This window comes from Pogona vitticeps, chromosome 4, assembly GCF_051106095.1.
Source record: "Pogona vitticeps strain Pit_001003342236 chromosome 4, PviZW2.1, whole genome shotgun sequence".
Taxonomy (NCBI): Eukaryota; Metazoa; Chordata; class Lepidosauria; order Squamata; family Agamidae; genus Pogona; species Pogona vitticeps.
This window is the reverse complement of record NC_135786.1, coordinates 4,635,314-4,661,221: the sequence shown is the minus strand read 5'-3', so window position 1 is coordinate 4,661,221 and position 25,908 is coordinate 4,635,314. Positions and strand designations below refer to the sequence as shown.

The 25,908-nt window shown below is 45.6% G+C and overlaps 1 protein-coding gene across 1 annotated transcript in view; it reads right to left on the bottom strand.

The window, feature by feature from the left end:
* CSNK2A1 (casein kinase 2 alpha 1) overlaps positions 1-25,908 on the bottom strand; it is a 43,090-nt gene that overhangs the window by 3,755 nt on the left and 13,427 nt on the right. Inside the window, exons 3-10 of the mRNA XM_020806707.3 lie at positions 14,236-14,433; positions 12,785-12,896; positions 7,421-7,522; positions 6,714-6,764; positions 5,732-5,791; positions 3,846-3,929; positions 2,879-2,989; positions 1,394-1,495 (exon numbers count right to left, since the gene is read on the bottom strand). Of these exons, the coding sequence (XP_020662366.3) occupies positions 1,394-1,495; positions 2,879-2,989; positions 3,846-3,929; positions 5,732-5,791; positions 6,714-6,764; positions 7,421-7,522; positions 12,785-12,896; positions 14,236-14,336 (723 nt within the window). The 5' untranslated portion in view covers positions 14,337-14,433. The remainder of the gene's footprint in view (positions 1-1,393; positions 1,496-2,878; positions 2,990-3,845; positions 3,930-5,731; positions 5,792-6,713; positions 6,765-7,420; positions 7,523-12,784; positions 12,897-14,235; positions 14,434-25,908) is intronic.

Below are 25,908 nucleotides of genomic sequence, written 5' to 3'. Positions count from 1 at the left end.
AAGCCAGGAGGAAGATGCCATCCTAATCAGGGCCCACTGTGTGCACCAAGCGGGTTCTCATGTGCCCACGGCAACTGAGGACAAAAAAAACAACAACAATGTGCCTTGTGATGCCAAGAGAGAAGCTTCCAGAGATGGCCATATCGGTTTTATCTTGGACCACCTGCAACACAGGGGCCTCCAGGTTCTTTTTTTTCACTATCAGCCTGTGAAAGAAGAAAAGGAGTTCTTCCTTCCTGTGGCCTTAAGAACAATGCACTTGATTCTAATTTTTAAGAGCGTGGTTTTGCTGATGATCCCCACACATCAACTGAACCTAGTCGATCCTTCCGGAAGGGTACTCTGCAGGTTACAGCTACACAAAGGGATATGAACTGCTTCAAGGGCTTCAGAAATGCTGCACTACCACCACTCTTCCTTCACATAAAAAAATGTCTCAGAGGAGACATGTGCCACCATAGAGCAGGGCACGGAAGGTCGTTAATAGAGGTCCATCAAGGAGGTTTGTGAAATCACCTGGTGTTCTAAGATCTTGCCTTGAGTAGGAAGGAGGCTTGCTTTTGCAAAAGGATGGGCCATTTGCAATCTCTGCCCATTTTTGAAGGCTCCTGCGCCCTTCAGATCACAGCCAAATTTGCCACCATTTCCAATGGCAACACACAAACACACAGAAGTCTGGTTTTATAGTGCAATTATGCTCCTGGAAGTGCAAGTCTCCCTTAAAGCAAAGGAAAAAGGGGGGCAATCCCCATCAACATCCCATCAAAATTTGGCAAAATCAGTGAACAAGAATAGACCATGTGGTCCCGAATGATTTCATGGGGGCAACTGGGATGGATCCCATCCTTGGTTGAGGTCAAACTGGACTCCACCCCAGTATAGGTTTGGAAGAGGCTTCTGCCGTTTTAAGAACAGCTTCATCGCTCCAACAGGCAGGTCCTTCTTTGAGCAATTATGAAAACGGGACATTTGGGTCAACGCGGATGCAAACCGCGTGGGGAAGTCCATACTTTTCCTGGGAGTTATTTGCAGAGCGAGTCAGCAAGATTTTTAACAAAAGGAGTGCTTACCTACTTAAAAAAAAAAATCACACGTAATACCCACCCCACCCCACCCCGTCAGCTGACAGCTAAAGTGTGCTTCCTGAAACGGGCTGCTACAAAGCATCTGTCACGGGAGGATGAACTGACATTTCCACCTCTGACATTTGACCTGTGGTCGTTCCGACTGCATGTGCAAGTCCTCGCTTGATGCTGCACTGGTCAGGTGAGAAACATGAATGCGCAAAGCAGACTTGGGTATGAACACCTGACTTTCCTCCTTCCATCCCTTTCACGAACTAAAAAACATGCACGTTATACGTTACGGTCCTCAGTGGACAGAAGGCACTTACCTGATCGTAATTATCATGACCGTGGAAAAAGGGCTCTTTCCGGAAGATCATGCTGGCCAGCATGCACCCCAAGCTCCACATATCCAGACTATAGTCATACATCTACAGGGGACAAAAGCAGGTCCATCAGTGTGGGTTCTTTTCCAATTTGCAAGGCGAAGGAAAATCCCATCAGGATCGGCCATAAATATGTGGAAAGCTCCTCTCATTTTTCAGGGGCTGCAGGTAAATTTCCTCCCATGCCTATCTTGTCTGATTTGGGAAGGTAAGCAGGGCGAAGCATGGGTAGTGCTTACATGGAAGGTCAACCCAAGAATAGCAGTAATCCCCAGGAAAGCAAGGAAAGGGTCATGCTGGATTGGAAAGCCATTGCTGCCTGTCAGAGTTGACGCTATCAGACAGGATGGACCTGTTGATAAGGAAACATCTTATGTTCCAAGAGCTATAACAACATTAATTTCTGGACCTGAACAGCTCTTTCAGAAAGGAAAACTACATGAAAATGAACGGCCTCCTCCATCTGCAAAAACAAGTCTGTTACAGGTGCCACTTGCACGTCCAGAGGTTGAAATTAAGCACAAAAGATAAACATTTTGCACATAACTTGAGACTTCTGCTTACAAAATTCTAGTGCCTGCTTCATTCCTCGATTCCACATTCACTCTCAAAGTCAGGTAATCAAGGAGGCGGAGGTGGGTGGCACCAACCAGGGTCTTAAGCAGTAAATGTACGATATTTGAAAAACAGCTTTAAATGGAAGAGGAGAAGAATACCACCAAGTAATCAGAGACTTCCTAACTTTACACCATCTCCAGGAGTAAAATGAATCGGACTGGCAGTGCTAAACAAGTGTCACTGGTCACATGATCTTCTTTCTCTTGTCCCTCCAACCAGCTCTTTTAATGGGCACAAAGATCCTGTCGCAGGCTGGCGCATGATCCAAAGGGTGGTACCCAACCTGGGTGGATTGGATTTAAATAAAACCGGTATTTTTAAAAAATTTAAATTGTAATTTATATCAATTTGATTTTGGGGGAAAAATCATTGATTTTTATCCACCCTGTACCCAGCTATTCTCTTCAGAGACTTAAGGGCCAATCAAAATTGTATGTGCCAAGGTCCAAAAAAGCAGCATGTGGCACACCTAATCGGAGTTTGCTTAACCATTTCCTTTCTGGTCTTGGCTTTGGGAAAGGAGACTCCCAGATGCCCTGAAAGGGACTGGAAGTCCCAGAGGGTGGCTCTACATAAACCTCTGAAATTCTCTGAAAGATTTCAAATGAGTGCAACACACTGAATTTAACATGCCAAACTGGGGCCTGGTGAAGTGGGGAACCAGCCTTGTTCATCTCCTTTGTCTCAACATCAGACAAAGCACAGTGTACCGCAGGTACTCAAACCACGACGGATGGAATGGCTTGCTCTCGGGTCACTTCACTTACTGATCTGACGGGGCTTAACCATTTTCAGCGGGGCCAGAGTTACCTGGTAATCTACAAGGAGCTCTGGACCTTTGAAGTATCTTGAAGCCACTCGGACATTGTACTCTTGGCCTGGATGATAGAATTCAGCCAAACCCCAATCTATCAACCGCAGCTAAAAACAGATGAAAGAAATGTTAAGAGGGAGAGGAAATGCTTCTCTGGGGTCTGCGGCTCTGAGAGTCTGCAGCTCTCTCCACAGGCTCCGTGAGACTGCACAGATGAGGAAACATTGCTAAGCCTGCAACGAGACTACTGAAGACAAAGACACACCTAATCAGTTCTGGTCAAGCCAACAGTCAGATTCTGGCAACAGGATGAAACCATCAAAAAATAGTGTTTTTTTCCTGACAAATACCAATCATTGTACGCTATTACTATTCTTTCAACTTGATGCTCACAAAAGACAGTTTAGCCAACAATGTCTGGTAAGAGCATGCGGGCCACCCACTCCTAAATTTAATAGCTATTCACAACTTTGGCAGCTAAACTAACCTAAAAAACCAAGTAAAACAGACGGTGATGAGCCCGTTTGAAAACAAAACCAACCCAAACACTTCCTCTCCATGAGATGCATTTGAGGTTCCATTCAGTTCATACGAAGTGATCACAAAGAGTGTGCACTTGGGACATGCTCCAGAATCCTTGAAACATGCAAAGTCAGTGGCAAATATCCTGAGATACTTTACCAGGCGAAGAAAACAGAAAATGCTCTGAATAATAATGTGAAAGCCAAACTCTGAACCAAGAGGCTTCTGGAGAAGCCAATGATTGTTATCAGTTTCACCAGGAGGTTCTTACCAACCCACCTGCAGCACAGGTAACACTGCCACGGAAGCCTGAGATGCATTTAATCTATTTCTTAAAAATATTTATCTATCACTGTTTTGCCCAAAGAGGGCCCTATAAAGCTAAAACTGAACAAAACCAGTGACTCGCCCAAGGATTTCCGACAAGGCCATCCTGCTTACCTTTCTGTGCTCATGGTCAATCATGACGTTGTGAGGCTTGACATCTCTATGCATGATGCCCATACTGTGGCAGTAATCCAGAGCCTGGAATACAGAAAGACACATCAGCCACAAAGAAGGGGAGCCCTCGGGATATTCCATTAGCTTTATCTCAGCCCTGCGAAGCTCTGTTCCACTTTTCACTCCTAAAGTCTTCTTCTAGACTACCGACAAGTTGCAACCTCCAAATATTGCTCAGCTGCCACTGACTGACCTCCCTTTTCCTGCAGACTCCAGACTTCTGACGCAAGGGGGACATGAACTGGAAGCGAAGGGTGGGAAAAGCTAAATGCTTCAGAATCTGGAGCAATTATAATATAGTCTGCTTCCAACTCCTCTTCCTGCTTTCAATGTCACCCTGCTCACCATAACGTTGGTTCAATTGTGTGGGCAGTGCGTGGCAGGAAGGAGGGGGCAGCCACAAGCCACCCCGGTACTGGAATCTCTAAGGGACTAAGGAAGCCCGTAAGCTCATGCTCAGGAGCCATGCTTTAGTACAGGAACGGGCAACTAAGGACAGAGAATTCAGGAGCTAGACCTCAGCAGGCTGCATCCATATATCACTTTCTTTTTTTAAAAAAAGAAAAAACTAAAGTGGATGACAAGGTCACCTTGGGTTGGTTTATAAATACAACCCCGTCTCCCCGAAAATAAGACCTAACCTGAAAATAAACCCTAGTAGGATTTTTCAGGATGCTCGTAATGTAAGCCCTACCCCAAAAATAAGCCCCAGTTAAGTGAAACCCCGCCCTCCACCATTGTGCAGCAACCAGAAGATGATGACATGACTGTAAAATAAAACATCCCCTGAAAATAAGCCCTGATGTGTTTTCTGGAGCAAAATTTAATATAAGACCCTGTCTTATTTTTGGGGAAACACAGTACTATGGGTAGACAAGAGTGTGGAAGAATAATTAAAATTGACAACTGCCTCCCTCAACAGCAGTGGTTCCCAGATGTTCTTGAGCTGCAAACTCCCAGAAGCCCTTGGCAACAAAGCTACTGCCAAAGGATTCTGGGGGGTTTGGTTGGGAACCACTGGCCTTGAGACTTCTTTGTTGATTATTTATTTTTTTAAAGGCAATTCTGCCCACCAGCTGGAGAGGCACACAGGTAAATCCCTACTTTAACACTTCACACACATACAGGATGCTTAGTAACTAGAAGCAAGTCTTAGCAGCCATCACACTTCAGGACATGAATGCTAACACTTTTGTTGCTATGTGCCAAAAAGTTGTTTCTTGCTCATGTAAAACTACAATAGGCCCTCTTCAGATCCAGCAAACTACAGGCTGGGTCTTCCATTACTGAGTCAATCCATCTCATGTTCATTCTTTCCTCTTCACCTACTGTCTTCCACTTTTCCCAGCATGACTTTCTTTGCCAGCAACTCTTGTCTTTCTCAAGATATGTGCAAAGTACAGCAGTTTCAATTTAGTCATTTTAGCTTCTAGTGAAACCTCCAAGCCTGATTTGATCTAGAAGCCACTTACGTCTCTTCCTGCTCATCCACAGTATCCATAAAGCTCTCCCTCTGGAATATCACATTTTAAGTGAATCAATTTTTCCTTGTAAGTCTTTTTCACTGTCTAGTTTCCCATTTCACTCCCACTTAAAACACTATAGGTAAGAAATTATACTAGGTGGCTGGAAAGGCAGGCTCTGACCCTATCTACCACTGTCTCCCCTAGAATGCAACAGACCAAGTATCACGATAAGATTCCTGCCATGTTTCATAGAAAGACAGACTTGGATATCCTGCTTTCTAGTCCTACTGGCTATCATCTGTCAGCTGCCTTTACACTTGGCTCAGTAACAAACAAGGTAAGAAGCGAAAGCAAACTCACCTTCAAGATTTCATACATGTAGAACCGAATATCATAGTCCGTTAATGTTTGGTATAATTGCTGTTGAAGTTCAAAACATCATTATTAATACCAATATCTCACTGAAGCCATCCAATTCCTAAATCAACAAGATTGGGGTGGCTGATCTTCCCCTTTCTTCCCGTGGAATATGAGGTCTGTTGCATGTAGTTTCAGGGTTTGAGGAGATTTTAAGAAGAGATCAAACAAGCTGGCCCTTCGCTATTCACTCAACACTGGTTTGGTATATTCACTTTTCTACCATCTTTTTGTTTTAAGGGCCCAGGCATGATTTTGGGAGCATACAGTTCGAAAGGCACGGGGCAGAAGGGTCTCGCCAAAGGCTGGCAAGACCTGAGCAAAAGCCCCCTCAGGCTTTTACAGATTACAGAGTAACTTGGGGCCAGTCACTAGGTCGTAACCTACTTTATAGGCTTGTTGTTAGGGGTTACGATAAGGGGAGTGAGGGCTTCAGGATCCTGGCTGACACATCCGGGAAAGAAGGATAATACTGAACTGGCAGGTCTTGCAATATAAGACAGGATGCAGGCCTTTGCAAATCGGACTTTTGATCCAATCAAAGTAACCGGCAGAGATTACACCAATAATGCACTAAAATGTTCCGTTTCCTATTGATTCTGTCCATTTGCAAAAGTGAAGAGAGGGTATTCTCTCCAGCACTGTAGGCAATTACTGGATTTATCACAGAATCATAAAAACACCTTTTAACTGCAGGGCTGGGAGGGGGGTCCCACTCGATCATCGGGTCCAGCTCCTCTCAAGGAGGCACAGTGGGGAATCAAACTCCCAACCTTCAGCTACGCAGGCACAGACAGACACCACTGAGTTTACTATCCCAGGTACCACACTGTTGTGATTTCTTTCTCTCTACAAAGTGTACCAACATGCGGAGCTTAGCATGCAATTAAAAGTTTGGCCAACACCAGTGAGTGGCAAACTGTACCTTAAAGTCTGTGTTGTTGACATGTTCAAAAACCAAGGCAGGGGTCCGTGACTAGAAAGAGGAAAGAAACACATCAGTCTTTGCTTTGGGTCCTCTGCCACATTCTTCATACACTGCTTAAAGACCTTTTGCAAATTTATATCCTTTCACCTCTTCAGTCATTTTCTTCCCCCAGATGTTTTCACAGCTTCACTATCTTAATTCAATCAAATGGGTCGGCACACACATCGAGGAGCAGTAGGTGGGGGCAGCGGGGGAGGGGGTGAGAAGGTTCCTTCAGGGGAAGCTAATCTGATTGAAATCTGGATCCGATTAAGGGATTCAAAACCAGGGTTTTAAAAAAAAGGAAGGAAGGAAACCAGGAGCAAGATTGTGTGGTATTCTCGCTGCATCCCATGATCAACAGATGCCCCAAATGCCAATGAGTCTTGCATATTTAAAGCACTAAATATTCTCTTGCTTAAGTCTTTATTTGAGACAGCTGGTATGTGTGCATAACTTTGTGCTTTCCTTCATCCCATGTCTGCGGACCTGCTAGAATCTGGCACTCAATGGTAGACACTCTCTGAGCAAAGAAGCTGTTTCAAGCTCAAGATTCACACACCAGCAACAATCTATTCCTTGAATTTATTTCACTAATTTAGAAGGCAACACAGACATTATTTCTCTCCGGGCAGTCCTCGTCCCACAGCGGCGGAGATACTCACCACAGGATCTTTCACGATATCAGCAAGGGTGATGATGTTGGGGCCACCCCTCAAATTCTCCAAAATTTTGATTTCACGTTTGATTTTCTTCTTTTTCACAGGCTGTAAAAAAAGGGGGAATGCAAAATTTGCTACACGTGACATTGCAAGTCCAAGAAAAGCAAATTTGGGGGGGGGGGGGAGAACATTTTACTGTAAAAAGTGCTGCTGCAACCAGTTCTCATTATAAATTTTCAAAAATAAGTCCTATTAAAAAGACTATCTAGTTTGATTTTTTTCCTCTAAAGTTCTGAATTATTTTAAAAGGGTGGAGTGCCACCTTGAAAAGTTAAGCCTCATGTTAAAAAAGCATGTTTGTCAATCTACAAGCACCAAACCCACCAGAAGACTGCTGTGTCAGACAATGGGTCAGATGAAAGTGCCCCCTTAAGGCTAAGGTGACAAGCCATGATGGGGATCTAGAATCTCCAGGCTTCGAAGGAAGGGACTTCCAAAGGCCAGATGCTGGGGAGGGGGATCAGGAGACAGGGATCTCGTGGTCTTTCGTGTGCTCCCAGAGGCATCTGGTGGGGCCACTTGTGAGATACAGGGAGCTGGACTAGAGGGGCCCTTGGCCTCATCCAGCAGGGGGCTCCTCTTAGGTTCTTATGTTAAAAATCTCATTCAGGAGTGAACAAGGCAACCCAAAATATTTAAAACCAGAACAGCCTTCTCATGTGGCACACGTATTTAGTTCTGACATTACTGTCCCCGGAGACTGACTTCTTATCATAGATCGCAGACACCAGTAAGACTGCCCATCCTGTATTTATAAGATTTATTATTATTATTATTATTTATTTAATTTATATCCCGCCTATCTAGTCACGGTGGACTACTCTAGGCGGCCAACAGCAGAGATAAAATACAATAACATAAAACAACATAATTACAACAACAATTAAAAGTAGGGAAACAATAAAGGAGAGAAGAAAATCAAAAGCTATGTGGAGAGAAGGCCTGCCGAAACATCCAAGTCTTTAATAGGTTCTTAAAGGTGCCCAGCGAGGGAGCTCCGCGAATGCCAGGAGGTAAGTTATTCCAAAGGCGAGGAGCCACCGCCGAGAAGGCCCTATTTCTTGTTTTCTCTTTTCGGGCCTCCCTCGGCGTTAAGCTCCTCAGCCTCACCTCCTGGCTCGCCCGTGTGACCCGGGTAGAACTTGGTGGGAGTAGGCGTTCCGCCAAGTATCGAGGCCCTAAACCGTTTAGGGCTTTGTACGTAAGCGTTAGCACTTTAAAGTCGATGCGAAACCTGATGGGCAGCCAATGCAGTGCGGCCAGAGTGGGCGAAATATGTTGGAATTTTTTCACTCCACTGAGTAATCTGGCCGCCGCATTCTGCACCACCTGTAATTTCCGCAGCAACCTCAAAGGAAGCCCCACGTAGAGCGCATTACAGTGGTCTAATCTTGAGATTACGAGCGCGTGTACTAAGATGGTGAGCGCCCCCACATCCAGGTAGGGCCGCAGCTGGGCTATCCACCTAAGGTGAAAAAAGGCGGTGCGGACCACCGACGCCACCTGTGACTCCATGGAGAGCACCGGGTCCAGATGGATCCCCAAGCTGCGGACACCATCCTTTGCAGGGAGAGTCACCCCCCCAAAGAAGAGGGAGTTTCCCAAATACCCAACTGTGGGAGGGCCCACCCTCAGTACTTCCGTCTTGTCCGGGTTCAGCCTCAGCCCGTTCTCCTGCATCCATTCCAGTACAGTCCCCAGGCAGGCTTCTCCTGCAGTTGGCAAAAAGGAGATGTAGAGCTGCGTGTCGTCCGCGTACTGGTGACACGAAGCACCACACCCCCTGATGACCCCCCCCCAGCGGCCTCATATAGATGTTAAACAGCATTGGGGAGATAATCGACCCCTGTGGGACCCCACAATTGAGACTCCACGGGGCCAAGACATTCTCCCCAAGCTGTACTCTCTGGGGACGGTCCTCCAAGAAGGAATGGAGCCAGGACAATGCCAGGCCACCTATTCCCAACTCGGAGAGCCTCCCCAGGAGGATACCATGGTCAATGGTATCAAAGGCCGCTGAGATGTCGAGGAGGACCAACAGGGACACTTTGCCCCTATCGGCCTCCCTCAATAGGTCATCACACAGGGCGACCAAAGCCGTTTCTGTGCCGTGGCGCGGCCTGAAGTCCGACTGGAATGGACATCTGTTTCATCCAGGAGCGCTTGAAGCTGGTCGGCCACCACCCTCTCGACTACCTTGCTAAGGAAAGAAACACTGGCGACGGGCCTATAGTTGCCAATTTCGTCCGCTGCCAAACTAGGTTTCTTCCTGATGGGCCTAATGAGTGTGTCCTTCAGGGCAGATGGAAATCTGCCCTCAAGGAGAGACCCATTTATTATAGCCGTGACCCACTCCGTTGTTAGCGGCCTGGCTGCTTTGTTTAGCCAGGCCGGGCAAGGGTCCAAAGAGGAGGTGGTGGCACGACAGCGGTCAAGCGCCCTGGAGACAGTATCAGGCATAACAGGCTGAAAGGTGTCCAGGATCACCGGGCAAGACGGAGCGCTGGACATCTCAGCTTGACTCACTGTACTCAAAAAAGGAGACAGGTCCCGGCGGATGGCCTCCACTTTTGATTTAAAAAATGCTGCAAATTGGTCCGGCGAAAAACTAGGGGGAGGCCCATCGCCCGGACCAATTCCGGAAAGGTCGCGTACTATACGGAATAACTCCGCCTGCTGGTTGGACGCCTTGCTTATCCGGTTAGCGAGGTATGATCTACTAGCAGCCTTTACCTTAGCAAGATAAAGGTTAGTAGCGACCCTGACAGCTATCCTATTGAAATCCGTCGGGATCTTTCTCCATTTGCGCTCTAGCCGTCTCCTGACCCGCTTCCTCGCCCGGAGGTCCCGGTCAAACCAGGGTGCCGGGCGGTCTCTGCGGCGGAGAGGGCGTTTAGGTGCGATCTAAGATCTTTTCTAAATGGCCCAGCAGCCACCAAAGCGTGTTGTCAACCTTACACTGTAGGTCAGTGCTTCCCAACTTTGGATCCCCAGATGTTACTGGATAGAAATCCGGGTCAGCAGAGCTAGTGGCAAAGGCTTCTGTGAGTTTTAGTCCAAGAACCTCTGGGGGCCTCAAAAGGTTAGGAACCACTGCTTGGGTGGAGAAATGCTACCTTTCTTCTGACCACTTCTTTCGCTGACTGGGCTACGAAGACCCAACCACCGACTTCTAATGACCTACTAAATTTTGAGGTTTGCTGCTTGTGATCTACACAGTAATACCCCTTTGATGCTACGTCATCTACAATACAGCAAAGAGATTTGCTCTTTTGAGACCGAAAACAAGGTAAAACTGCATGGGATATGCCCATATTGTCAGGAGCATCTAAAGAAGCCTTCTACATGCAGGCTACGGAGACGTCATTATCCTAAAACTCATTATTAACTGATTATACTAATGATAAAACCCAATTGCATTTTATAATCTGGGAGGCAGAATAATTTTTATCTTTCTGCTTATCATGGCTCACTGCCTGTCCTGTTTGCCCAGTTACTGATGCTTCTGTATTCCTGCCACTAAAACAGACCATCGCCACCCGTTTCTAGAGTCTGCCTTTGGACTCACGGCAAGGGTTCCTCCAGGAACAGCCTTCCCCAACGAGACGCATGTGAAATGGGTTAGACTACAATACCCATTGTTATCAGCCAGCATGGCCAGGCTGCCTGGGAGCGATGGGATCTGCAAGCCAGCATCTAGCAGCTACTAAGTTGGAGAAAGCTAATGGAAAGGCTCGGCTGGAAAGGCTCAGCGAACCAAGTGGCGGATGTCACACCTCTTACTGTGCAGCTGTTGTGCTGTCTGGGGGAAATTAAGCCAGGCCACCTGCTCCGCCATCTGCCTGGGCTTGACTCAAAAGCTGAGCCTTAAAAAAAGAAAGAGGGGTGGAAAAGGGCACACTAGACAGGCCCTCCCTACCGAGCCATTCACTCGCTGTAGCTGGTTGCCTACAGTTCGGGGGGGGGGGGGGGCTTGCATGTTGCCATAACATCATTCCTGCAAGAAAATCTAATAAAACAGTGATTTGAGATGCTACGTACCTCAGGTTTTTCCAATTAAAGACGCACAACAAATTGCACAAAAGGGAACGGATGCAACTACCTCACCCCACACCCAGTGAAAGCTCCTTGGAATGTAGCAAGAGAAATCAAGGCTAGTTAGCAGGTTCCCAAAGGTGACTTCTGCTAATGTGTCAAAGTCAGGGGTGACTTTCTCTGAAATGCCCACCCCCCGCCCCACTCAGATGGCTTCTTGTCATATGAAAACCCACCTTCAAGATTCTAACATAGTGAGGGCTTTGCACTGTACTGCCTGGCTGCCTGCTCCGACAGCTCCCTAGAGCAGTGGTTCCCAACCTTGATTAACCCCGGTGGTCTTGGACTGCAACTCCCAGAAGCCTTCACCACTAGCTGTGCTGGCCAGTTTCTGGGAGTTGGCAGTTCAAGAAACCTGGGCTGCCCAAGGTTGGGAACCATTCCTCGATACCATGAACGGGGTACTTCAGTAGTACCCTGTTTCCCCGAAAATAAGACCTATCCTGAAAATAAAAAAAGCAAAGCAAAGCAAAGCGTGCTGCTTATATACCGCCCCATAGCACTTCAAGCACTCTTTGGGCGGTTTACAAGTTAATTATGCAGGCTACACATTGCCCCCCCACCCTCAGCAAGCTGGGTCCTCCTTTTACCAACCTTGGAAGGATAGAAGGCTGAGTCAACCTTGAGCTGGCTACCTGGGATTGAACCCCAGGTCGTGAGCAGTTTTGGCTGCAGTACAGTGGTTTAACCACTGCGCCACGAGGCACATTAAAATAAGCCCTAGTAGGATTTTTCAGGATGCTCGTTATATAAACCCTACCCCAAAAATAAGCCCTAGTTAAGTGAAACCCCGTCCTCCACCCTTGTGCAGAAAACAGAAGAAGATGACACGACTGTATCTGAATAAAATGTAGATTGTTGTACATGAAAAAAATTAGACAACCCCTGAAAATAATGCATTTTGAAGCAAAAATTAATGTAAGATCCTGTCTTATTTTCGGGGAAACACGGTAGGGAGTTGAGGCGTCTTTCTGCAGGGTCTTCAACCCATAAGCATTTTTAGTCCCATGAGGAGAGAAGACTGAAGGAGAGGATTGCAGGAAGAAGCTACACGGATGCAACCAGTGAATGGGAGTGGAGTGGGGGTGCAAGCTACTCAGGTTCATAGTCTGCCATGACTGCCATAATCACATGGGAATGAACTTCTTCAACATGAGCAAAGAGACTCAAAGACAGGTTATGTAAAAAAAAAATCAATGCCAGGAGAATCACCTTCAAGATCTTAACAACTACTTTCTCATTATTTGTGATGTTGATGGCCTCAAAGACTTCACTGTATTTGCCTCGGCCCAGTTTCCGGACAAGTTGGTAGTCATCTTGATTGCTGGAAAGAAGAAAGGGAACCAAGAGAGATCATAGTGTGTGAAAGGAGCAAACTATGCATCAAGACAGGCAGTGGTTCCAAAATGAGCCGTCAGAACTTCTATTGGGGGTGTGTGTGAAGGGGTATCTGTAAGCCACACAGAGGGGTCCAGATGTCGCTCCCAGGGTCATTCCACACCAACTCACCCCTACCAAAATTGACCGCTCCCCTCTCACTGACGATTTAAACCGTTTTGCCCATAAAGTCACTTCGGGCCTTCCATGGCACCGAGAGGCACTTTTGCCATGCGGTGGAGCCACCCTAACCCTGCCCCACCTCATCCCAGACCTCCCTATTCTGGTGAATATGCTAAAACATTTTAACTAGTAGTATGTGTGAAGGACCCTTTTCAGTGAGAGAGAGAGAGAGAGAGTTCATGAAAGAAAAAATCGGGATGACTAAAGGGCAACTTTAACCAATGGGGGCCGCCTACCCCTAATATAAAAAGATGGAGAGATTCCTGGAAAATTGCAGGAACATTGGTTTCTCTCTCTTCCCCACCCCCACCCCAGGACCAGAAATTCTTTTCAAAATGACTTGATAGACTCGCTTATCTCATCTCACAATGTTTGAATGAAAACGTATCTCCTCCCCCCCCCCCCGGCACTCACTTGGAGGCTAAAACCTAAGAGTGGAAGTTCCCTGAGGACCTGTGTTTTTATTTTCATTTTTTACTTAAGGCCATCTAAAGAGGGCCACATACACCGAGAGTATAGTGTGCTTCTGAGGAGCATGGCCTCTCCTTTGCTGGAAGTTTTAAACAGATGTTGGCCATGGTATCAAGGCTTTAGCATTGGGGACTGGCTAGATGTCCTTCAAGGTCCCTGCCAACTCTATGATTCTATGAAATGCATCTTGTGATCTGATATACCCTGTTTCCCCCAAAATAGGACCCAACCTGAAAATAAGCCCTAGTAGGATTTTTCAGGATGCTCATCATATAAGCCCTATCCCCAAAATAAGCCCCAGTTAAGTGAAACCCTGCCCTCCACCCTTGTGCAGCAACCAGATGACATGACTGTATTTGAATAAATGTAGATGGTTGCCCATGAAAAAAATAAAACATTCCCTGAAAATAAGCCCTAATGCATTTTGGTGCATAAATTAATATAAGACCCTGTCTTATTTTTGGGGAAAAACGGTACAAGGCAACGTGGAAGCCAATCTCAACTCATACTGGCTAATGTGACAGACGACAGCAGTCCAGGATCTTGGACAAGAGTTCTCCCCCAACTCTGCTCCAACAACTGCAACAAATAAACATCCTGTAATCACAGAAGCTACCGCAGTGGACACTTACCCCCATTCAACAACGTGAGATTCATAATCCCAGTATTCCCGTGGTCTGTGTGTATTTACATCTGTGTAAACTCTGGCCCTGCTTGGCACAGGTCCCGACATATCGGACAGATTGGCAGGCTGGGCTAGGCTAAGGATCTGGCCCAATTTCAGTTCAAGTCACAGGGGTGGGTCTCAGAAAGAGCTCTCAATTTTCCAACTGTAAAAACAAAATGAACGGATAATTTTACAACAGTCAACATTTGCAACCACTGGATATATTTATTCTCACTGCTTCACACATCCTACTCAAACAGATAATGGGGGGGGGGCTGGGTTTGCTCGCTATAACTAAAACACAAGTATGGTCTAAAGAGGCAACGTTTATCATTCTTATTGTGCTCAGAAGCAAGGCTTTGTAATGAACATGATGTCGAATGTTTCTAATCTCCTTTCTACAAGATTTTTTTTCCTGCTTTCAGTGTGGCAGCATCTTGTACCTGCACTGACCTCTGCATTCACTGCATGGTGAACTGATTGTTCCCGTCCCCTGGACAGAAAGATGGACTGTCCAAAATAGGCCGGGAATTCCCTCATGCCCAGAACTGTATAGCAGCTGCCCCTGCAATTCTGATTATGCCACAACTCATGGCTTACGCCATGACTCTGGAAACACCCAAAAGCAGGAAGGAGGAGTTTTTGCTGCTTCCACTCATGTTTCCAAATCCAAATACAGAGACAGAACGAGACTCCAAGATGTGCCCAAGATGTCTGGAATAAAGGGGAAGGAAAGGCTGCCTAAGGACCAGACTGGAAGAAAGCTCCCTCTTTAAGATGTCTCCTATAAAGAAAGAGCATCAGGACTGGGGGAGGCATCTCGCTTATCATGCTTTGAGTGGGCAGGTAACTATTCTAGCAAGTTCTGGATCCAGCACTTGACAGACACTAAGAAGCTACAACTGGAAGCCCATAGTTACCCATGAGAAAGATGCATCCTTGAAATATCTGAGAAACCTTAGCATTTAAAAGCATGGCACGTTGGAATAGCTGCAGCTAATTACAAGCAGTCTGCCCACCAATGCTCCCCAAGACTGAAATCAACGCAGGGGGAATCTGCCGGACGGGATTGAGACTGATCTTTCCACTCATGCCAAAGCCCGTCCACAACCAAACCGACTGTGGTGGGAAAAAGGAAAGAAGAGCATCTTGGTTTGCCTGCTGAAGTTAATATGAAAAAGATGTGTTCATGAAACTTCTAAAGCTCTTGATCCCTCTTATCAGCTAAAAGGACAATTTTGTTCAGCAGAAGAAAAATGGGTGATTCATCCTATGGAAAGGAATGAAAAGGCCTCCTGTGGAATCCTCCTCAGGTCATGTGGCTTAAATTGGACAGATGGTACAGAATGCAGTGCATTCTTTTCCCTTGTACCTTCCAGCAAAGGCAGCCACTCAAGTACAACACTCCCTTCCTTGTCCGGGGATAAAAACACCATTTACTACTAAAGCAGACCTCAAGAGGCAGCTTGTAACTCGGTAAAGCTTGAGCCCCGCGTGACATCCCGAAACACGTCCCTCTTAAATTGTGTGTGTATGTGTGTTTCTCCTCACTTGTACCACCCTTGTGACTACCAACTATGGTACACAAAAGAATAAGACCAAAACTACACGCTACAGCCAGACTGCAATGTCGGAGTTGGTTGCAAGGCAGACAAGGGCTTTTCCTAGAGGGCGACGGAACTGCCACTGGCATCCTGGGTTGGTCTCTTTTATTTAAAACTGACGTACAAACACACATTTAATACACAGCTTGAGCACAGACTATGCTCCAAATCTCATCTTCCAGAAACATGTCAGCTGGCCTTGGATATCTGACCCCCATCTTCACAGTTTTCAAGATGTGGGATAGGGAACACAGACGCACAGAAAGAACTCCTGACTACAGAACCCAGGGGAGCTTAAACTCTGCTGTGGGCAATACATTCCCAATGGGATTTCAGGGGAAGAACATGCTGTTTATTTGGGGGGGGGGGGGAGGAGAGAAGCAGGTACAGAAAAAATATATGTTCTTTTAAAGGCATGCCAGTTACTGTCACATCATGACCTGTACACCCAATTAATGCCAATTAAGTAGAAAACATTTGAGCGCCAAAGTTGAGTGCCAGTCATTCCACAAGAATGCCCAACATCTCTAGTTAGATGTAAAAACTGAACCTCACGATCAGTCCTAAAACCCACTAAATTTAATTGAAGTTCTGTCTCTGTATTTTATTTAGAAGTAGCTAACTATCCAAGTTTGTTTTCTTTGTTTTGCATCATCTTGCTTATTGTTTCCAGAGGCTTCTTCTTTGATTCTGTAACTATTTTTCATAACCTTGCAATAATTCTGTTTCTGGTTTGTCGCCATGGGATAATTTCCATTTTGTTTTTGCCTTTCTTTTTATCATTATTATTATTATTTCACTTTTAAGAGTTTGTGTTTTGAGAGAAACTTGGGTGAACTAAACCTGGGGGGGGGGCATGTTAAGAGTTTATTTTAATGATCCAATTCTGGGGTGGAGTAGGGATGAGCATCTCTACCTAAATCAGCAAACTCTGATTTTGGAGCCTCAGTTAAGTAGGTTCAAGACCAAGTTGCTTTCCGAGGGCTTCTTCATCCACCTTGAAGAAAAAGCGCTGGGCTCTGATGATTCCACTGTCAAGACTGAAACTGGGCACCTCAAAAATGCCACTCATGAGGATATGGGGTCACAACAGCCAAACAAAAGTTCTCCCTGTTTTCTGCTTCCTTTAAACAGAGGTATGGTAAATACTGCTTTAATCTAGAAGAATCAAAACGAATCATTCATACCACCATCATACAGACTGATTTAAAAACCCCAATTATTTATTTTATTATTTATTTAAAATATTTATATCTCACCTTTCTCCCACAGAATTCAAGGTGACTCAATTATCCCTATACATGGGTAAGCCACCACCATCTAACCCTCTTTATTCCATTTATATTCCAAAATGCCTCTGTAATTTGCCCTGATTTGGAACTAATGCATTATCTCAAAACTGATTGTGAAAGAATATAAAATAGACACAGATGGATTATTTAACAAAAACAAAAAACAACTGTCAAAATTGCCTTTTATAAAACAAAAACAAACCCAACCAACCACAAATGGTCTTTGGAATGAGACATCATATGACTTGACTCAACAACTCTACTACATAACCCAGATTTACAGGCCTGAAAACTTTACTGAGCCAGAAAATTAAAACAGACCAAGGAACTCCTTGTACTTTAGAAATGAAACAAATATTTCTCAGCACTGAATTAATGTCTTCCTTGAAATTTTAATTTTTAGTTATTGAGGCATTACTCTAACAAGCCAATATCTTGAGGGGTAAACTAGGAGTAGAAAAAATACTTAGAATTCCCAGTCGGCAGTACCATCAAAGTTCTAGTCGCACAGACGATGAAGCAACTGGAATTTTTCCTGGCCTTAAACCAGTTCCCACTTACAGTGGTGCCTCGAATAGCGAGGTTACTGCGTTCTGAAAAAAACCTCGCAATTCATATTCATCACTATTCAAAATGCGATTTCCCATTGAAATGCATTGAAAGCAGGCTAATCCGTTCCAATTGGAACAAGTTGCTATTCAAAAATCTCCATAGGAAACCTCGCTATTCAAAACGCGGTTCCCCCACTGAAATGCATTGAAACCTATTCAACGCATCTCAATGGGGGGAAAAAATTCCACAACAAATTAAGAGTCAGAACACAGTCAAATTAGGTTAACAAAGGTTTTATTAAGTGCACTTTACGATTCCAAACATTTCAAACCCTAAACCTTAACTTTATACCATTTTAAAAATAGCGATCGCGCGGCTGTTTAAAAATCGCTAATCGAAAACAGGGGGCCTAAAACGGACTCGCTATTCGAAGAGCGGTCCCAACGATCGCTAGTCGAAAATCGCCCATAGGAAAAATCGCTAATCAAAGCAAAAAAATGCCCCGAAAACCACATTGCTATTCGGTTTCTTCATTAATAGAGGCGCTCGCTATTCGAGGCACCACTGTAATTGACAAAGTTAAGCACCACCCTATGTGTAGACTCTCATTTGAAACAGAACAAAGTGTATGACTTAAGAATCCTCTTCCCTCTACTTTGCTTTGTCTGTGAAAACACATCCAGGAGTAGAGAAGGGCAGGAACTGGATTGTCGTAAAGGTACGGCTCCTCCCCTTCCACCACCTCCATAGCAGATCCAACCACTCACCAGGCCCAACTGGCTTGCTTTTCCCACCTCCTTGGCTAATCTTCCAGTCACAAGCAAAAGCTCAGAGTTCTCTGCCCCGCCCTTTGGTCTGAGTGGCAGATCCGACAATAGGGCGGGGCGGAGAAGTCCGAGATGCTGCTGGGACTGGGAGATCAGTTGAGGAGGTGCAGGAAGTTAGCATGCTTGGCTTTGTGAGGGGCTGACTGAGCCAGAGCAGGCGGGAGAGGGAAGTGCTGCCACCTTTACGAACCACAACAAACTGGTTCGTGCCCATCTCTATCCAGAAACAAAGCCAGTGTGCTCACATGTGAGCAAGGGAGCACCCTGAGAGGCTGGAAACAGGCCGGAATCCCCAAACGAAGGAGGACTTGGGCCTGGGTGGTTCAGACACTGCCTAAGACGCACGAGGATGGGATACTCGTGGGTTCTTTGAGCTTCCCAGCAAGAAGCCCTGGAAAGTCTTTGCTTCTAAGCCAAGAAAGACCCCAGAGCGTTCTTGGCAGGAAACCTCTACTCAGAATCCTTGCCTCAGCATCCTTCAAAGAACCACGTTGCCCCGCCTTGACGAAAGCTTTCTGGAATTCAGGCAGGTAAGCAGAGAAAAGCATCAAGGCAACACTGACGGAAGCTATCAAGGACTACAGGAGATCCATCATAGCTGTTTACACATTATGAAAGTAAAAGAGGCTACTCCGTTCACGACACATTTGAGACACAGCTTCACACAGCTCCTTGGAAGAGACCTAAGTCTAGAGGAACTTTTGTCTTTAGCTACAAAGGGACTTACCGCAGTATGTTCCCTGTGGCCTCAAGTCTGCGACAAGAGATGGGCAGGAACTGCCAGTTCATTTACCATCCAAACGGGTGTTTAGCACTTCTTAGACCCGCCTCCTCCAACGAGCACCCAATCAAAGGCTCCACCCACTCAAGGAGGTGGAGCAGGGAATCCGGGGCACTGCCTCCAAGTACTATCGATGTCCACTGGAGGAGACGGAGCTGGGAAGTGCTAAACACCTGTTCAGCCGGTAAACAAATCGGCACAAACTGCCGAACCGGGGTTTGTGCCCATCACTACCCGTGACCCTAAGCAGCCAAATCAGTACATCCTCCAAGGAAATCTCTCCTACGGATTTCTGGATTTTCTTAACTACAAATACCATAATTCTTTGTTCTGAGAGTTCTACCTACAGTACCTGGCAGAAAGTCCTGAACTGGAAGGTTTTGAGGCTTAGGTAGGCCAAGATCTGCCCATACATCCTCCTCAGAAAGAATGCTTCCAGCTAGGATGGGAGCAGGACACTTGGGAGGAGCTTGGCCTAGCTAAGCCTCAAAGCCTTCTAATCTAGGTACGTCATATTCAGATGTTTGTAAGGTGCATTAAAAGCAGGCGGAACCCCTGCTTTAGGTAAATTATGGTGTTTTGTAGTTCAGAAAATCCAAAACTTCCACTCCTAATCTCTGAGCCTCTCTCACACACACCCTTCTCTATGTGCAGCAATGGATATAGTAATGAGCGCCCCTAAAGATTACAACTACAGTGGTGCCTCGCTTAGCGAGGTTAATCCGTTCCGGATTAACCCTCGCTCAGCGAATCCATTGTTAAGTGAAACAAATAAGTCCATAGGAACATATTAAAACTGATTTAATACGTTCCTATGGACTTAAAACTCACCGTTCTGTGAGTTTTCTCCATTGCGGCGGCCATTTTGGATGCCTCGTTAGCGAGGCAAAACAGCGGTCGCCATTTTGTTTTAGCGGCGGCCATTTTGGAACCGCCGATCAGCTGTTCGCTATGCTTTGATCGCGTCCGCGCGATCATCGCATAGTGAAAAAAGCCCATAGGGGCCATCGCTGAGCGAACGCTCCAGCGATGGCCCGGGACCCATCGTTGTGCGGTTTCATCGCATAGCGAAGCGTTCGCTATGCGAGGCACCACTGTATATAATGTGTTTTAGGTTACCAGAACCTGGAAGGAAATGTTCCTCACCAGAAACAGGAGGCAAACTACAAAGGCTAATCATTTCCAAATGTAAAAAGAAATTTCAGTCTCCATCTCTAAGATAGATGGCATGCTCTTTTTCCTATCCGTTCTGTACATTTTTATATTGCAACTTTTCTGAACCTCTGTGTTCTTCACATGTGTATGAAGGGGACTGTAATCTCCAGAAAACTCCACTGAAATAAATCTCTAGCTGAAATCCTTTTGGATCTGTTTGTGCAATAAAAAGGATGCCGCCAAGTAAATGATTCTTTCTGAGGGGTGTATACACATCCCAAAATTGTCTTTGATCAGAAGCTATCTCTGTTGCCCATGACATCATTCCTATTGTGCAGGCAGATCTGCATAATAGTTTCAGCCTCTCTGTACTTTCATTTTGCTTTCTTGCCATATGTACAGAGAAAGAAAAACATGGATACAGTACCTCTTTGAAAACTTTTGTGACCTTGGGTTTATTGTCTATTTGCCCTCACGAAATACCTGTACCCTTCCGAGATAGAAAAGATTGGAAATACTACCCAAGACCAACCTAAATGGCACCGTGCATGAACCGAAAAGGTGAGAATCAGTGCAGCAGATTCCCACTGGCAAAATAAAGCTATATTTGGTTACCAGGCACAAAGAAAGTCGTACGAGAGACAGTATCCTGGAGTGAGCGGAGTGTCGGACTAGGATTCCGGAATCCAAGGTTCAAATCTCCATTCAGCCACAGAAACTCACTGAAGGGGTGCAACATTGAACTACTCCATCATCTCAGAAATCCTATTAGTTGTTGTCATAAATCAAAAGTAACTTAACAGGACATAACATATATGAAGAAAACTTCCTCTAAACATCTAGGACTGCAGAGGGTCAACCTTTATGCCCCTGCAAAAGAGAACTTTATACTGTACACAGCAAAAGCCACACACAGCATTACTTCTACATAAACACAAATAGAAATCAGGCTGAAAATCAGCTATCATCAGTAACTTGGAACATAGCTCCTTAACAAATCACAAATGCAGTAAGTTCCTGTTACCATCACACAGTATCTTGACCTTTATGCTCTTCCCACAACTCTAAATCCTTCCACTGCTTCGATTCTTTATAAAGAAAAGCACATCCATACATGTGGGTGCAGACATAACGTTTTCAGGAAATACAGTGGTGCCTCCCTTAACGGGCGCCCCGTTTAACGACAAATCCACATAGCGAAGAAGATTTTGCGATTGCATTGTGATGTTCCCTCCTGGCCAAGCGTCGGCCGGTCATCCGGCTGAAAAAGCCGGGGTGCGCTCAGGAGGACGGCGGGGGAGCCTTCCCCCGCCCTCCTGCCCCAGCGCCAGCCCCATTTTCGGCCAGCTGATCGGCGGTTCCAAAATGGCCGCCGCAACCATTTTCGCACAATTTCCTCGCTTACCGAGGGCGCGAAAATGGCAGCGCTATGGATGATCTTCGCATAACGGTGAGTTTGGGCCCCACAGGAACGCATTAAACAGGGTTTTCCCACCCGCATTGCGATGTTTCCAGATAGCGACGATTAGTTTTTAGCTGCTTATAGAGAAGCAGAATGGCCTTTATTACCCCACCTACATCATAACGGGTGGCTGGATAAACTGGTTTAGGAAGAACCCAGCTGCTCACTTCTAGGACTATGGTGAATGGCTAATAGTAGAAGTGACTCACAAAATGTATTCTTAAGGTTTTTCGGGCTGTTTGGCCGTGTTCTGAAGGTTGTTCTTCCTACGTTCACCAGAGCACAGACAGAGTTCTGACTCCTGTCCTCTGAAGAGGCTGGCCACAGAGACTGGCAAAATGTTAGGAAGAACAAATTTCAGAACATGGCCAAACAACCCGAATAACCTACAACAACCACTGTGACTCACAAAATCTCCCATATCCCAAGACAGCCTCAAATTCATTTTCAAAATTACATACTGCCAACCTTATGGAACATTTTCAGGACAGCTTGCAAACAAAATTTAAGCTAACAACAAAGAACATAGAAACACATCATCTGATGAAAATCTTTAGTTCCCAATACTATTTAGACCAGAGATTGTCAACCTCTGGTCGGCGACCCGGTGCCAGTCCGTGGCCCGAGCTGGACCGGGCCGTGGAGACAGACCTCCTCCGCCCTGCACGCACTCCCCTCCCCACAGCTGCTTTGCGCATGCATGCCAGCACCAGTGTGAGCGCTCCCCCACCCCTTCACGCATGCGCCTGAGCGCCCGAGTGAAGGGCTGACAGGCGTGCAGGTGCTCCTGCGCATGCACAAATGAGTGGGGGAGCACTCATGCCAGTGCTGGTGCACGTGTATGCTCCCCCACTGTTTCACGCATGCGCCCAAGAGGGTGCCCGCCGTCCTCAGAAGCTTAACTGCTCCGCGGTCCCAAAAAGATTGGGGACCACTGATTTAGGCCTCAAGAGCCCAAAGCAGTAAGTCCTAGAGCAGCAGAAGGAAATCTATGAAGTACTAAAAACCAGAGAGGAAATGCAAGGGAAAGCCTGTAACATACCAACTAATAAAGGATAACACAAGTTAGTGGGCAGACCTAAAGAATATTTCCAGGTCAAGGTTTTCCCACAGAGGCTGTCCCCTGTTGTCATCTCAGTCAGGTAGAGTTCTCAGGAACCTCTGAAGTACAATGGTGCCTCGCTTAACGAGTGCCTCGCTCAACGATGAATTCGCATAACAATAGCCTTTGCTGGAAATTTTGCCGCCTCACCTAACGATGTTTCCTATGGGGGATTTTCGCATAACGATGTTTGGGACCTTGCTTCACTTAACGATGACAGTTTTAGGTCCCCTGTTTCGCTTAACATTTTGACAGCCCTGTTTTCGCTATTTTAAAAATATTCTAAAATGTTTTAAAAATGTTTAAAATGCTTGGAATCGTTAGTGCACCTAATAAAACCTTTGTTAAAGTAATTTGGTTTCGTTCGGAGTCTTTTTGAATTTTTGGTGATTTTTTTTTTCACCATTGAAATGTATTGAATAGGCTCCTATTGGAACTGATTAACCGGTTTTCAATGCATTTCTATGGGAAATGGTGTTTTGCTTAACGATGTTTTCACATAACGATGTTTTTAATGGAACCAATTAACATCGTTATGCGAGGCACCACTTGTATGTGGGAGCTGCCACCTGGGTCTCAAGGCTTCGTAGAGTTGTTCCACAGGGGAGCTTTATGCTGACATTTGAGACCAAGCTTGGACGGGATTTATTGCCCAGCTCAGAGCTTGTTTTCACCAGGTGATCCTCTCCCCGGACCAGAACTTGTCCCCTTACTTCATGGCCAACTGCAACTCGAGGCCAGGGGAAAATCTGCTGTTTCTTACCCTAAAAAGAAAGGGAACAGGAAGGAAGAAAGGAAGGGAAGAACTCAGAGCTGAGAAGTATGGCAGGTGGGCTTGTTCTGCTTCTGCATCCAGGAGCTCAGACCACCAGCTGGGCTCAGAGCTGAGCCACAGCCTGCCTCTTTGAACTTTGAGCTTAAGGAGGTAGAACTGGAGAGTACCAGCCTGCTCCCAAGGGCAGTGACAAGTTCAGTACACACCTTGTGGAGCCCACACAACTGTCCCTCATTTCTCCAGCTCACAACTCCAAAGTACCAGCCTGTCCACTGCTAGAAGCCTCATGGAGCGATGGTTACACTGCAGAACTGCAAGCCAAAACTCTGCTCACAACCCAGTTCAATCCCAGGCAGTCAGCTGGAGATTCTCACTCAGCCTTCCACCCTTCCCAAGGTCAGTAAAAGTCAGCTTGCTGGGGTGGGGTGGGGGAGCAATGTGTAGCTTGCAGAATTAAATTGTAAACCACCTAGAAAATGCTTTAAGCGCTATGGTGCGCTCTATAAGCAGCACACTTTGCTTCTGCTTTACTTGTAGCTCCCAGTCTGAGCTTATTCTGCTCTTTAGTGCCTATCTCCCATCTTGCTGCTATGAGCATAGAAGGCAGAATATGAGATATATCATGTGAGGGTGAGAATCAAAGAATATATAGAACTCTTTCTTAGAAGCTGAACATCTCCATCCTGCCCTGACTTCAAACCAAAGTGAGAAGAAAAGCTGTAAGAAAAGGAGGAACTGTTTATGTCAAACAACAGTAGCCACAGACATTGAGTCCCAAGTACCCAGAATGTCAGGATGGAGGCTCAGCTATTTTCCAGAGACATCTGCCTGGCATACTTACTTGGGCTGCTTTTTAACAGTTAGAACTGAACAGAAAAGAAACCACATTCTTTACCTTATTTCCCCCCCCAACAACTAAATCTTATTTTACTAATGAACACTTGTTCACCCCAAAGCTAAGACGGACTGATAAGTTAATCTCTTTTGAGACTTCAATTGATAAATGTATCCCAAAATTTGGTAGAACCAATAATAATGGCAGTGCAAATACACCGAAGTGAATAATGAACTATCAGCAGATCTCAACCCACCTCCAAATTCAGAAAATCAAATACGTACAGTACCAGTAATAGCTTTTTCCTCACATAGGCTATATTTGGAAGCCCACATTTATGTCTTGAATGTTTCACAGAGATAATAAATAGGCACCTCCTACAGTACGCATTCCAAACAACATAATCTTCTCTCTCTTATCCAATAAACAATAGTTTATTTTCTCCATTACTACAAAGTACCATGCCCCATTTCCCCTGGCAAAGAACAGCATCTGGGGCAGCTGCCAATTTCCACACTGCCCAACAACACAAGAGCAGTGACAAGAGTCCTTTTCTGAAGGGATTCTCAATGTCAACAGCATTTCTGCTCTCTACAGTATCTTCAACCTTTCTTGATATTACACATATATGATATTACAAATATATGACAGTAAGTTTTGATCTGCAAGGCTGACTGTCTAAGCTAAACATAACTCAGTCCAAAACCTTTCCAGCAGCTACTCTGAGATATACACAGTCTTTCTTGACTACCAGAGTAAGATACCATCTAGATTTCTAGTCTTCAGTTCCTTCAGAAAGAGATACAACATCCATCTTCAATATTAACCTCTCTTTTAATTTTCCATGACTCCATCCTTACGAGCCTAGGTGACCAAACAGAAAGAACAAGTGAACAATACTTTCAACTGTTCTGCAAGTGATAGCATTTTACGTGGGGCATCTCATCAGAAGGGTTAGGCATCCTTTTATCCTCTTCCTCATAACTCTTGATTTTGAGACAGCTGATCTGCCTTTTGGTTCATTTCTCTTCCTTCTGACAAAAGCTGGCTTTGGAATAGTGGTGGCCCTGTTCACGGTGCTACTCATGTGTTATTCACACTGCATAGGTCAGAGAGTCACCCACTTGTAGGCCCTGACTCACCTCCAAAAGTCAATAATTAGACTGACTGAAAATAATTCTCCCTTAAGACGACAGAACTAGAGAAACATGAGTTTCCTTATCGGCTTCCATAAACGGTTCCAGGAACTGTAA